This window comes from Falco naumanni, chromosome 3, assembly GCF_017639655.2.
Source record: "Falco naumanni isolate bFalNau1 chromosome 3, bFalNau1.pat, whole genome shotgun sequence".
In the NCBI taxonomy this organism is placed as follows: Eukaryota; Metazoa; Chordata; class Aves; order Falconiformes; family Falconidae; genus Falco; species Falco naumanni.
In genome coordinates this window covers 26014461-26028749 of record NC_054056.1, presented here as the reverse complement: position 1 = coordinate 26028749, position 14289 = coordinate 26014461, and the positions used below count along the sequence as shown (strand labels likewise).

The following is a 14289-nucleotide window of genomic DNA, read 5'->3' as shown; positions in this document are numbered from 1 at the left end:
TCTTTAAAATACATTAAAATATAAACATTTAAAAATTAAAATAAAGCCTTAGGGTTTTTCTTTCTATCTTATGCTCTTTGACAGGCCACTGTGAGCAGCCCTGCAGAAAACTATAAATCAGAAACTTGACTTGTAAAATATTAACTAAGCAATTGCTGAATTAAGACTTTTTCCTGCAATACTAATTCCCCTTATAGACACACTTTTGCCAGGGACAACAGTGTCAGACAGTTGAATACAGCCTGTGAAGGACACAACGAAACAAGAAAGACTCTGAGAGCTGTTGGAAAAATGGACAGCTTTATATGTAAATTTAATTAATACCTGTTTCAAAACAACAACAAATTCACCTAGTCAGGACATAAGAGGTGACATGGGCTTCTAATATATATAATGCTAAAGGTACTGTACATAAAAGGAATGAAAAACAGCACATTTTGTTTGCATCGCTTAACTGTGTACTGTATTTATAGTCAATGTATTATGAAATTTGGAAGTTCATTACTATTAATTTCATGCTCCTGAAGTATTTTAAAATTGCTGTAGCTACTGAATGTGTACAGGAGAATGTTTTAAGTATAAAAACACCTGTAAGCAAATAGACAATTATAGTATAGGATACCTTAGCTTTTCAGAACAAATAATGCTCCTGAACATACTTTTATCCCCGTGAGCAAAACTATGTCAAGTCGATGCAGTTATTAAACTGCACTGAACCTCTTGTAGGCACAAATAAAAACCAAATCAGAGCTAGAGAGCTGTTGCATTTTGGGTGCTGTGAGCATCACTGTGCCAGCTGGAGAGCTGGGTTTCCACCACCGGCTTCTCAGCTGCGCATCCTTTGGGCTGGGAATGCCGCTGCAGACCTCTTGGCTGTGCTGGTTGTACAGCTCTTACATATTTCAGATGAAGTGACTCTGGTTAATTGAAACTACCCAAACAGGAGTTCCTAAAAGATGTTCGGCATTGCTCCTCACATGAACTTTGCAGGACGGTGACCTGCAGTAAAGGGATGGTGCTGTGTGGCTGGGAGCGGTGATCTCACCTGCTGGCACAGCTGGAACTAGAGCAGGCAGATGTTCACATCCTTGGTTGGCTTTTTGTAGTAACTTCTTTTGTATAGATCCCCCAGGTCAAGCTCCCTCTGTCCCATGTTTTTACCGAGGGAAAACACTAAGTTCTTATTTTCATAAATCCACGTGCTCTAGAGGTTACAGTCATACTTTCAAGTTCTGCATTGGCACAGTAAAACTAGAATTATATTTGAAAGGAATATCTGTAAGTTAAGAGCATTACTGACCTCTGTAAAGTCAGAAAACCCAGGAAGGAACAAAGGAAAAAGGATTAAACCCCACAGAAACACATGTATAATAATGCTTATGTGTTTGCTTTCTTTCCCAAACCCTCTCCTGAATGTCTTTTTTAATCCTTATGTAAAGTTACTGAGATGAACTCTGCCCGGATGGATTTCCTTTGTGAAAAATTGTGCTTATAAACGTTTAGTCGAACCAGGCTAGCTTCCTTCCCAAAGGCACAATGTGTCAAGATCTACCCTGAGATTATACCCTGTGCAACCTGCTCAAGTTATTGAATTGCATGAGGTATAAACCAAGACATATTCCCATTCCCTTGCCACCCAGGAGTGGACCTGGAAAAAGCAGATTGATAAGGGGGCATGTTCATTGCATAATTGTGACCCAACAGGTATGGGTAAATCCTGTGCTGTCAGCTGAATAGACTGGCAGAGCTCCACAGAGGTGTAACGGTCCCACTGTCAGGGATGGAGCCCTCATATTTTAATTTCTTTCCAAAATGAAGGAATCTGTCAAAGTAGCTCAGTGCTGCAGGTCATCATACGTGTGCACGTGTTTTCTTTCCATTGCTCTCCATTCAGAGGCTGGTGAGATAGGTCACGTTGTAGCCTGCTTTAGCCACAGCCTTAAAAAGTAAGAGCACTCAGTTTAAGATTTGTTCTTGTTCTTCTGGTCTGGGTGAAGGAAATCCTGTTGTGTTTATTTGCCCATTAGAGAAATGGGGGTTTCTTGGTTTGCAGGCGTTTGCTACACCATTCCTTGTAGCCACTGCTCAAACGCAGAGACCCTTTCCTGACCTATTTATAGGGATGCAAGTGGAAAAAGAGGCAGAAAAAAGTGGAAGGGGAGGAGGTGTTTGTAGCATGCTGCAATGGATTAGAGAATCCAGATCCCAGCCTCTAAGGTTTCAGCCTTAATCTTCCAACACATGCAAAGCCTTTCAATTTCACTTTGAGGTCATCACCCACGTCCAAAGCAGCCTGGCTGCTGTCTGGTGAAGGCAGGTACCAAACTCAGTACAGAAAGCTTTTTGATGGGGTCATTACAAGTATAATTCACTCTGGGAAAGAAACCTGAGGTTTTAGGTCAAAATATTTGCTTATAAAATCTGATACTTGTACATTAAACTTAAAATCAAACAAATGTCAAGCTTATGAGTTTTAATAGACATTTGTCTTCTAATTTATTGTTTAGTGCTAGGTATCATTTACAAGTAACTGCTGATTTAAAGAAGGGAAGTAAAGCCAGAAAAATTCTAAAGGATGCGCATTTCATGATATCTAATATTATGGAAAGAAAGCATGAATAGAAGATATTCAGTGCTTCAGTGGGTATGCTGGCCTTGCAATACATTTTGTGTCTTTCTGATTATGTCCAGTATTAGAAGATCGGCTTTCTGAGCAGAGGCTTTTCACACAGCTTTCTTCATCATTCAGGGAGATCATCTGATAGGATCAGCCTAAGCTGACCTGTAACATCAAGTGTCATCGAAGCTGGGAATTTCCATGTGACATAACATCTACACGAGACCGCTGCGCCACGGTGACCAACACACCCATCTGGATTTAATTATTAATGGATTCTTTGAGCAAGCAGCCATTATAAAGCTGGAGATCACGTGCAAAAATATTGGTTCCCTTGGTGGTTAAGTATTGATAAGGTTCAGCGCTGCCCTGTAGTGGACAGATATCGGACAGGAGGAAAACAGTTGCTGGCAAGGTCAGCTTGAGCTGTCTGAGACCTGATATACATCACAGGCACCGATCAAGTACCACTTTCCAGAAAATGAGCATCCTTATGAGCTCAGCTTTCCAACAAATGAAGCAGATGCTCCAAGTCTCTTTAGTTTTACTACTCTTTCAAAGAAGAAGTACTTTGCACTCAATGTGTGTTGTTGGGAATAGATATGGAGAGATCACAATTTCTTACAAGTAAATGTAAGAAATATATTTTACTTTATAGGACAAGCTAGAAGTAGCATTGATGGCACCTGTAGCTGATTTAAGTATCACTACTGATATCCTTAAAGACAGATAAAATGGGAAGCTTCTATCAAAAAAGACCAGACACAATAACTATTTGCCAGCAAAATGTGTTGTCTGACAGATGTGGCAAAGGTCATGATGGTAAATCCAGTTATTAAATATCATAAAGAATTAAGGTGTTACTGAAAAAAAGCAGCAACAGATGACTTTCCCCTGGAAAACAGACTATAGTAAGAAATAAACATCTCTCTTTAAGTCTGGGTGATCTGTAAATGTAAGGGAGCAAATGTGTGATAGCCGTGACAGTTAAGTAAGCAAGTAAAATATAAGGTTTGCAAGTATTACTGGTTTTAAAGAAAATCCATCTGTTTGAAATTATTTCTTTTAGGAAGATGCTAAGCAAGAAACTAGGAGGTGATGTCTGAGGATGCCCTTCAGTACTTTTCCCAGCTAGGTATAAGCACTGTGTTATTTGAGGACTCTAATTTAATTGAACGCTTCCTTCATTCTGACTATGCACATTTGTCCTTTGTAAGTTAGACTCAGTTACCTGCAGTATTAACCTGAAGGTCTGATCGACTGGATGTTGATCAAAATAGATCCCAAACTGGCTTATTGAGGCAAGTGCAAGATTATTTCTGGTAGCAAATTCTCAAACCTCTTTGAATTCTGGATTGATGAATGAAGTGTCATAAGCAGTTAACGATCTCACTTCACTTTCTGCAACACATATGCCCATGTTGCAGTGAGTACTTTGTTATTTAGCTCAGTACTGTTAATTTACATGACATCCTTATTTCAGCAATATTGTATCCTTTTAACTTAAAAAAACACTTTATTGCATTCAACGAGAACTGCTGAGAATCAGATTTGCATCAATGTCTTATCAATGCCGCTTCCATTTGGAGAAGGAGCACTGAGGGGTGGGGGATGCCTTTGTAAAAGAAACACGAAATCACATGAACCCCTAGATTTCCTGAAGACCAGGGGACTGGCATGAGTTCCTTGTTTTCAGCTGATTAGGGTGTTTCTCATCTTTCTGTGTGTTCAGGAGTTGATGAGTATTTTTAAGCGCTTGCAAGCACGTGTGCCGTGTTTCAGCAAGACCCAAGGTTTAATGAGCCAGAATGTTGAAATACTTACACTCCTTTAAACTCATCAAAACACACCTGGAGGCAAAATAGGATGGTGCTGTGTGACATTGTTCTTTGTGACATTGTTCTCTGGCTTGGCTTTTAACTTTGCACCTTTCCATCAAAACAATTTCTGATCTGAATTCTGCCATCTCCCAAAGGTGTCTAGCAAAAAGAAGGAAATGACTTCCTACTTGATGAAAAATAAATTATTTTGTGAAAAAAAAAAAAAGTATATTAAATGTAGTCCTGAGGGGACATTTCAGTGATACCCAATTTGAAATAAAATTATGCTGATAATCTAGTAAATGTAAAAGGGGAAAAAATGGTGCTTTTCCCTCCAGGGTAGGCTGTGGGGGATATTTTGAGTTTTTCTTTTAGTTATTGTAAGCAAAATAACTGTCATCTAGTTAGTCTTTTATCTTTCAAATTTTTTTGCACATGCTATTGAAATGCTGGCTTACAAAGTCTCCAGCAGTAAGAAAGAAATAACTGCGTTGAAACCAAAAAGGTTCTCAATATCACTTTTCTTTGAAACGGGCAGCTACTAGTATTTTGCAGAGGCATGAAGCTAAATAGTGCCTTTCCCATTTCCTTGCACAAATTGCCTGTTTTTGAGCCAAGTTTCAAATGTGTTCCATCGCCAAGAAATCACAAGCTGTATCTCAGCTTTCAAAGGGGAACTGGAATATCCTGTGATGCTTTTGACACATACCAGGGGTGGGGGAAGGGAAATCTTAGGGAGGATCTATAACTAACCTTCTGCCAGAAAAAGAGAGCTCTGAAAATCAAAAAGAATGCCATAAAACTAGAGACATGATATACTTGGGTTGTCTGGTTTTGAGGATGGACTGATTCAGTGCTACCTTCTCACAGCTCTTAATCATCAAGCTTCCAGGTAAAGCCAGTAGCTTCAGAAATTGAAAAGGAAGATTTCCAAAGGTGTTTTTGAGGGTGGATCCAGAGTCTTCTAATACCTTTGTCAATGGAAGGACCTCATTTGTAGGAGGAGATTTGGATTTCTTGAGTAACTCCTATAAAATAAGGTGTCTGCTATTTGGAGGGTGATGATAACTGCTGATATTCAAGCCACCTGCATACTGGCAGGCTGGGAGACATCTCACATTTCTGCTTTCACCAGCAGTAGGAGGTGGGAAGAAGAAAGAGACCTATAAACACCTTGCTAACCTGAACTGGTTTTTGATATCCTTGTTTTCTGATGTCTTTGATTTTTCTTTCCCTTCCATAAACTCGAAAAGATGGAGGTTTTGTTTGGTTTCATGCATAGCCTTCTGCCAATATTAAAAGATGCATCTTGCAAAGAAGTCTAGTCAAGGTGAGAAGGTACCTTTAGGTAAGAAGGGCTGATCTTAAGACTTGAAGCTACAGTACGGTGTCTGGTGTAACAGCAAAGTAACACTGAAATGCTGCTCGAGGAAGGAGAGTAATCCTGACAGCTGAAAGGGCAGATGCAGCTGTTCCTATAAGCGTTGCGTGGGATCTTTTTCATACTAGGCAAGCTTCTGAATTTGAGGAGGAGGGTAATTCTGAGCAGCCAGTCAGTAGTGAAAATTCATTACATTACTTAGTACATAAAGAGATTTAAAAAATAGATTGACAAGCATATAAATATGAAAATAGGCTTCGTGTTTTTTCCCCCTGGAATTGTGCAGGCTGTTGACAAGTACTGAAAAAATTAAACTGTACATAATAAACCACTGTTCTGCCACAAACACCGACTTCTAGCAGATGCAGAACTTGCACGACCTTACACCTGACCTTTTAAACTGTGATAGAAGTAGCTTGGCTGGCTGCAGCCAGCAATTGGAGGGAAAGCTTGTGTGGATGGTACTATTCAGAGCAGCCTTACCGAAAGATGTGCCAATTCCCTGACATGGAAATGACCCTCATCAACTTTGCCAACCATTTATTCCCTGCCAGTTTGAAGGCACTTTGGTTTTCGGAGTGGTTTTATCCATGCTCACAGCAAAAATGCAAGAAACAAAGTATTTTTTTACTTCAAGTTGGCTGTGAAAATGCATGTGTAATATAGAGAAATAAACAGAATCTGATGTGTGTTTTCCAAAGAGTCACTTAAGAACACAAAACAACAACGAAAGAGAAAAATATCTTCTTGTTTCTGTTAACTGGTCCCTAACTTTTTTTTCCTTCTATTTCTCACTTAAATCCCTGAATGCAAAAACCTGGATTTCAAATGCTAATTCATGTTTTGGACTTCAGTCTTGATTAAAGAAGACTGGGTGAGGAGAAGGAAGGAAATGGAAGTTGATTTTCAAGTTTAGTAAGGAAGAAAAAAAAAAGCATGGAACTTCTCTTACGTCTCCTCCTGTTTTGGTCAAAATTTACCTCTTTTAAAACCCTAAATCAAGCTAATGAACTCAAGGGACACTCCTTCTTAAAAATGTATGGAACCCAAATAATAGAGCACAGTCTCCTGGCACAGGATAAGAGGGTGCACAAGCTAATTAGCTCCCTTCCTCTATTAGCCCCAACAGTAGGTATTCTAGAGTTTAATCCACATAAAACTGGAATTTTAAAGCCCAAAACTCTTAAGCCTATTATACCATGGAAACACCCAGACTGATGCTTTTCTCAAAACCAAATAAGAATGCTAATGACTGTGCTGCACGGTAAGGCCCTAATGGCACAAAATGTCTGTGAACTGCATCGCTTATTGTCACATAGGGGAAATAAAAGCAGCTGTAGACTTCTCATCTGTGTAAGTTTATCCTCCTCCCATTAGGCTGCTGTATCACATGCTGTTTGCTGGCTGCAAAGTGTCCTGAATGGTAACTACTGACTAACGTACTTCAGGGAGCCTTTAAGAACTAGGGAAAGAATGGTTTTGTTGTGCTTCCTTATGCTTGGTTTTAGGATATTTATTTAAAACTTGGCAGTCCTTCTTCCAACTCCCATTACTTGCTGTGTTTGGTTTTCAAATAATGACGCAGAATATGAAGTAGTACTGGTTTCATTTCCATAACCGTTCTTTTTAGGGGAAAAAATAAAAATTTCTCCCAATGGCGATGAAAACAATCTTAATTTTTGGTTCTCTAATTACACATCTTCACATAAAAACTTCTGCCACATAGAGTTTGATTTCCTTCAGTTTGGGATGTCTGACCTTTACCATTTTATCATGGCCAGTTTTGACTGAGGCAGAGGAAATGCAATGCAGTTTAAAAGTCATCATCTAGATGAACTTAATATTTAAAAAATTCACTCAGTTGTTGTTAGATTGACATCAAATCAGAGTACTTTCAGTATTAATGCCAATATAATGGTAATTGTCATATTATTGAAGATGTAAACTGTTCCCTCTTACCCACCTAGATCTGAGCATAACTAGTCCTCAGAAACTAAAGTGGTTTTGCTGTTACTTGGGTCGATAAGAAGCCCCACAGAAGACATAAATATTCACTTTATTTCATATTGAACTCTGCTCGTCATCTGTGCAGCAGCCCTGTGGGTAAAGACCCAGTCACTCAGATATTGTGGCCCTCATATTTAGCGTATGCTAAGGCAAGCCACGGGGTGTGTGTGCAGATAATGGATTTATAAGCTCAGTTGCTGCCAGCCACTTACAAATGGGCTGATAAATTTGATGTGCTTGAAATGTGGCATTTATAACGTGGCAGAGCTGCAGCCCCCAGTCTCACAAGGTGTTTCTTCTTGGTTGCAGCTGGGCAATCCTTCTTGTGCCCTTCCACCTCACAAGGCAGACTCGTCCCAGGAGCTTTCTGGCTCTGAACAACCAGTGGTACGCTTACTTTCATCCTCCTAATTTCCCTCCCTTCTTCTTTACCTTCTTTAGTTACAAGTCAGGCTGCACTTGTGACATATTACTTTATCATTGGACCTCAGACTCAATTTGTATGAGATCTATCAATGCCTCAGCTTCTAAATCAGTTTTACAGGCAGTGATTAACAAAACTCATATAGCACGGCATGAAATTATCAGGCAAAATTCCTGCCTGGTGGGGTTTTGTTGAATACGCTTGAAGATGTCTTACATCAGGGGATAAACCAGCTCATTATATTTGCATTAGTCTGGAGTTTACTAATACCTAAAGAAAATACTAATGCAGGTTTTTTTCCCAGCTTTTGAGTCATAGGTTCAAGTTTAAAGTGTTGCATCTGATTAACTTTCTTGTTTAATAAATGAAGAGACGCTATTAAACTAAATGAATGTACAATCAAGTGCCTGATAAACAACAGGAGGCTCTCTCTTTTCACAGGTCAGCCTGCTTGTAATGGAGATGCAATGATCTGTCTTGAAGAATCAAAGGATCTTCCTAGAGGTGAAAGAGATCAACACCAAGGACAGCATGCAGGTTTTGATAAGCGGGTATCTATAATTAACTATGCAAATGAAACACTGGACTCTTCCTTCAGGTCCTGGAAGGTTTTTTTAATCAATCCCATCATATGCAAAAGGCTTCAGGGTGTCTTCTTGATTTTCTGTGGAAGTACTTAGGTCCCTTTGCCTGTTCTATATGCAGTTTCTAAGCATGTTTTCTCATAGCTTATTAATTCTGTATCAGCTGGCACAGCCCTGGCTTGCTGCCATGGTTCTGGATGGCAGGGCTGCTGAGCTCTGCTACCTTTTCACGCTGACAGAGCTGGAGAGGTCTTGTTGACAGTGGGTGCTGTAGCGCTGGCTCCCGTGTCAGTCACGGATTTATGCTGGATTGATCTCTGTCTACAGAAAATGTTCTCTTCCACTTTGTGTGTCAATCTTTGGGGACTGGAATATTGTCTTTGCAATATTCTTTTTCAGGAAGTGCTCAGGGTGATTAACAAATACTGATGGACAATGAGGCAGGATTTTATTTTGGCTACTGCCAATAAAGAAGAAAGGTTTCTTGTTGTCTAGGGCCCTTTCTGTGTGTCCTGCAATCAAAACCACATCAAGCATCATACCCTGTTATGGTGGCCATGACACTTATGAATGCTTGGAAGAGTTAGGTGTCTGTCTTCATCGATTTCAGATTACACCAGTGTCGTGGTTTAACCCCAGCGGGTAATTAAGTACCACGCAGCCGCTCACTCCCTCCCTCCTCACCCAGAGGGATGGGGAGGACAGTTGGACAGGAATGTAAACCTCAAGGGTTGTGATAAGAACAATTTAATAATTGAAACAGAATAAAAATCAAAGAACAATAATAACAATGATGACAATAACAGCTATAGTGAAAAGGGCAAGGGGAAAGAATAACATCCAGAGGGAAAGGAAGAAAGGAACACATGGTGCACAATGCAGCTGCTCACCACCCACGACCGATGCCCAGCCAGTCCCGCAGAAACAACCTGGCCACCCCAGCCAACCCTTCCAGTATATACCAGGCATGGCATCCCATGGTATGTAATTTGGCTAGTTTGGGTCAGTTGACCTGGCTGTGCCCCTCCCAACTCCTTGTGCCCCTCCAGCCTTTTTCACTAGCAAGGCCTGAGGAATTGAAGTCTCACATCAGAGCCAAAACACAGCACCGTACTAGCTTCTAGAAGATAATTAACTCCATCCCAGCTGAAACCAGGATAACCAGTTATCAAAGTCTCTCAGGGAATTTTAAAAATATTCCAGCTGCTGTCCATATAACCCCTCTGCAACTGGGTTATTATAGAGGTACAGATAATTGAACCTATTAAACACAGCGTCGCACTGTCCTCATGTTTATGCTTACCTTAGTGTTACCTAGTCTTGTTGTAAGTATTAGTTGCCGTGCACTGTGCAAGGTTATGCACTCTCTTACTCTGTCAAAAATGGGATTTGACCCCACGGAAAATACACTGACAAATCAAAATTTATAATCGGTTTAAAGTTCAAGGGTGCAGCCAAATCCTGAGCCAGTGTAATTTGACCTAGATTCACTGAAGCAAGTAGAGCTGCAGTGAACTACATAAACAGAAGAACTGTCCCACTGTAGTGACCCTCATACAGTGGGGATGCCAAAGAAACACTTGAAGCCTGATGAAGGCTGCGGTTTGCTGCTTCAGCAAAATGGAGTTTAAAAAAAAAAAAGTTTTCTTGTGCTACTTGCTACAAATAATAGTGATTACTTGCTCCAGGATGCTGAGCAAACTCTCTCAGTTGAGTTGAAGGGACACTACCAACGTACACCTACTTATTTCTATGCCACTAGAGAAGGGAGTGCTAAAATACTACTCCCACTACTTGGGCCAAAAATTTATGTTTGTTATTCATTTGCTCCTGATACTTTTGGCAGCGTCCTCCCATGTCCATGCATCCCCCTGCCCCCAAGATCCAGGTCCATCTAGACATCAACGTGCTGTAACTTTTAACCCTGCGTTAGCCTCATCGCAACAGTTTTCATCAGTTCAGGTTCTACATTCAGTAGCTAATGTTCCAAGGACACTCTTCCAAACGTTTAGAGCCGAAGCAACCTTCAGCCTTTACACCGCCTTAAGGATTTTCCCAAACTGGCTGTTCTTCCCCCTCCCCAAATGCTTGTATGCATAAGTGACAAGGCTTAGGAAAGCTCAGCAACTTTTCACCACTAAGGTTGTTGGAGATACAGAAGAGCAAAACTTGCTAATAGAAACCCAGGTCTGAATGACGATTACTGGATATCGCTGCCCATTGTTTCAAGAATAATTTCAAGGTTAATTAAACAACTCTAAGAACCAGAAATAACAGGTTAAGGGTAGGTGTCAGCTATCATTTCCATTAGTACAAATACTAAGTTGCCAATGCCTATGTTACCAATGAATTTTTCCTTGATTTGCACCAGTATAATTGACTTCATCTCAGTCCTGGAAGGAGTCAGCCAAAACCAGGACAAGGGTTTTTTCCTTTCTGTCATCCTAAGTCTCAGCTGATTGCAAACAGAGTAAATAAAAGAAAGAGATTCAGACTGACAGCAGATGGATACGTGACTGTTAGGAAGAGAACTCAAGTTAATTCATGGAAAGACTATTTGAATATTATTCATGTTTGAATCACTGGGGCGGGGGGGGGGGGGGGGGGGGGGGCGGGGGAGAAATTCCAAATTGATTGCTATGCCAGGAAGGCAGAATTTACTATACACGATGCAAAGACATTTGAAAAAAAGTATTTTTGTTGTTAAATCATATGAAAGGAAAACTAGGTTCTACTGTCAATCATGTCCCAAGCTTCTGACACAAGAAGCTTGGACAGGTTATTCATCCCCGCTGTACCTCAGGCTTTAAGGCTGCAAAATACCTGTATGATACCATCCTAGTCTGTAAGGTTGGCGTTATACTGGGTGCACGACTGCTTACAACCAGAGTGAGCTCCTTTGGGGAAGTTACTATGGCTGCAAAGACACAGTGTGCTGCAGGGGAACGGTCCTACTCATGCAATAGGTGACCGCATTGTTCCACTTTAACTCCCTTAAATGCTAAACTGGAATCTAAACCTCCATTGTTCATTCATTACACAGAAAAAAACAAAATGTTCCGCTGCAGATTGTATGACTTAACACAGGAGCTTCTATTAACACACGGCCGGGAGTAATCCGTTTACGTAACGTGCTCAAACCCACCTCGAAATAGAGAAAAATGCACCTGCTAGGAGAGGGGGAGGGCGGGGGGCTGGGGGCGCCCCCCGGCTCCCGAAAGCCTCCTGCGGAGCTACGGGCACCGGGGCTGCCCGCACCGCCTCCCGCCGCCCGCGGACCGTCCCCGCCTCGCACGGCTGGGACTGCACAGGGCTCCCCCCGCCACCCCGGGTCCCTCGCCGCGGGGTGCGGGGGGGCGGCTGAAGGCATGTGTGTGCCCCCAGCCTGGCCCGTGGGAGAAGGGGGGGCCCGGAGGAGCGGGGCGCGGCGAGGCGCGTCCGCACGGCCCCGGGAGGGGGGCGCGATCGGGCAGGGGGGGCAGCGGGGCCGGCGCGGCCGGGGGTACTCACCATGGCGGCGGCGGCGGCGAGGCGCTGTCCAGGGTATCGCCGGGCCGGCTCTGCCGCGCTGCGCCGCGTACGGCCCCGCCTCCGCCCCGGCCCCGCCTCCGCCCCGGCCCCGCCCACGGGGCGGCAGGGATGGCTCCCGGCTCCCGGCTCCGCGGCAGCGGCCGGGGCGAGGCGCGCTGGGCTCCTGCGGGTCCCCGCCGCGCCCCTCCTGGGGGGAGGTGGTGGTGAGCCTCCGCGGGGGGTGGGATGCAGTAGCGGAGGAGGCTGCGTGAGGCTGTCCCAGGCGTCAGCGTAGGTGCAGGGTCACAGCATCGTTGAGGTTGGAAAAGGCGTTTAAGATCATCAAGCCCAACTGTTAACCCAGCACAGCCAAGTCCACCACTAAACCATGCCCCCAAGCGCTGTATCAATGGTTGAACACTTCCAGGGATGGTAATTCCACCACCTCCCTTGGCAGCCTACTCCAGTGCCTGACCACCCTTCTAGCAGTGGCCATTGGCCTCTGGCAAAACTGTTTGGAAGATTCCATTCCAAGGGATGTCCACCAACGGGCTGCTTTGGGAGGAGGCAGGAGCCTGGCTGCTCTGATCCTGACGTGACTGTTGCATTGAACAGAGGGTTGGGTCTATGCCTAGCACTCATATTTGCCATTGAAGGTCTCTGACCTGAAGCCCTGAATCCTCCACGCAAAGTGAGACCACTATCACCCCACCGCCTAACTGCGTAATCTGTCTGGAGATCTGTCAATCGGGGAGAAACTGATAAGCAATTGTTTATTTAGGTTGGTTAGGGGAGAGGTAAAAATCACACAGAGCAGGAGCTACTGACCTCAACACAACTCTACCACTGATATAAAACAGGTCAGGGAAGAGGCGAGGCTTTGTGCCTGGTGGAACAAACACAAAATTTCACGCCTTCAAAACTGCTAACGAAACCTTGTATCTCATATAAAACATTTATTTAAACTATCAAACCTTATTGAAAACATCCTGCTGCTTTCCCCTGTTTTTAATAAAGCAGTCTTTGGCATGTGAAATTAAAACCATCTTCCTTAAAATATTAAAATTCTTCGTTTTTATTTTCTAAATGAAAACCTGTCAAAAATGACAAGTTCATACATGCACTCCCATTGCTGCCCTCTCAGTTCTGTCTGTTCAGAGTTTTGTTGACCAGAGCTTAGACAACAGTCTTTCCCGGTTCCAGTGGCACAAGCAGTGGAAAGAAGCTAAGGGGACCATGTGTGGTGCAGGACAGGTAGCATCTTCACAAGGTAAAGTGTACTTGATGTATAGCCAGCCTATATTTGTCCAAAATGTAGCACTGACATTCTGAACCTCGAGACTTCCTTCCCAGTAGGTTCTTTGTTCATGTACTCCTTGACCCCTTGCTTTCTCCTGGAGCTAGACACAGAGGGATGCCAAAGGCTGGGAGAATGGCTGTCTTCCCAGGGCTGCCTGCCTGCACAGAAATGACACTGCCAGAAACTTCCCGTGAAAGCGTGCCCTCACCTAACTTCTAGCCCACTTTTATAGATGCAGACTTGTTTGCTTGAGCTTCCAAATTCCGGTGTGTTAGTCTATATGGAACTGCTGTAATCCCTGAGGCTGAGCTGCCAGCCTTTCCTCTAATTCATCTTTTTGTTAGGTTATTCATTTAATTCTTCCTGTGTTACTACAGACCGTCCTGAAATATTGAAGAAAAATACTTTTTGTTATCTGTTCTGTCCCCAGAGTTGTTCCCCAAGCAGAAAATTGTCCTCTTTGCCCAAAAGATTACTCTTTGGGTGCTGTAGAGCAAGATGCAGTTTGGAAGCCGACTAGAGAAACGTGGCAGTGACCAGTGCATTGGAATGCTTCAGCCTCACAATTTTTCTTCCCATTTCTTTATAGTCCAAACAGGCTGGAGTTAGTACGTCAAGCCAAATCCAGACCTAAGAAAATGGTACG

The 14289-nt window shown here is 42.9% G+C and overlaps 1 protein-coding gene across 1 annotated transcript in view; it reads right to left on the bottom strand.

Annotated features, from left to right (window-relative positions):
* The window catches only part of ELOVL2 (ELOVL fatty acid elongase 2), a 46370-nt gene extending 33946 nt beyond the window's left edge, over nt 1-12424 (bottom strand). The window contains exon 1 of the mRNA XM_040587684.1: nt 12344-12424. Coding sequence (XP_040443618.1) covers nt 12344-12346 — 3 coding nt within the window. The 5' untranslated portion in view covers nt 12347-12424. The remainder of the gene's footprint in view (nt 1-12343) is intronic.
* Between the last annotated feature and the right edge of the window lie 1865 nt (nt 12425-14289).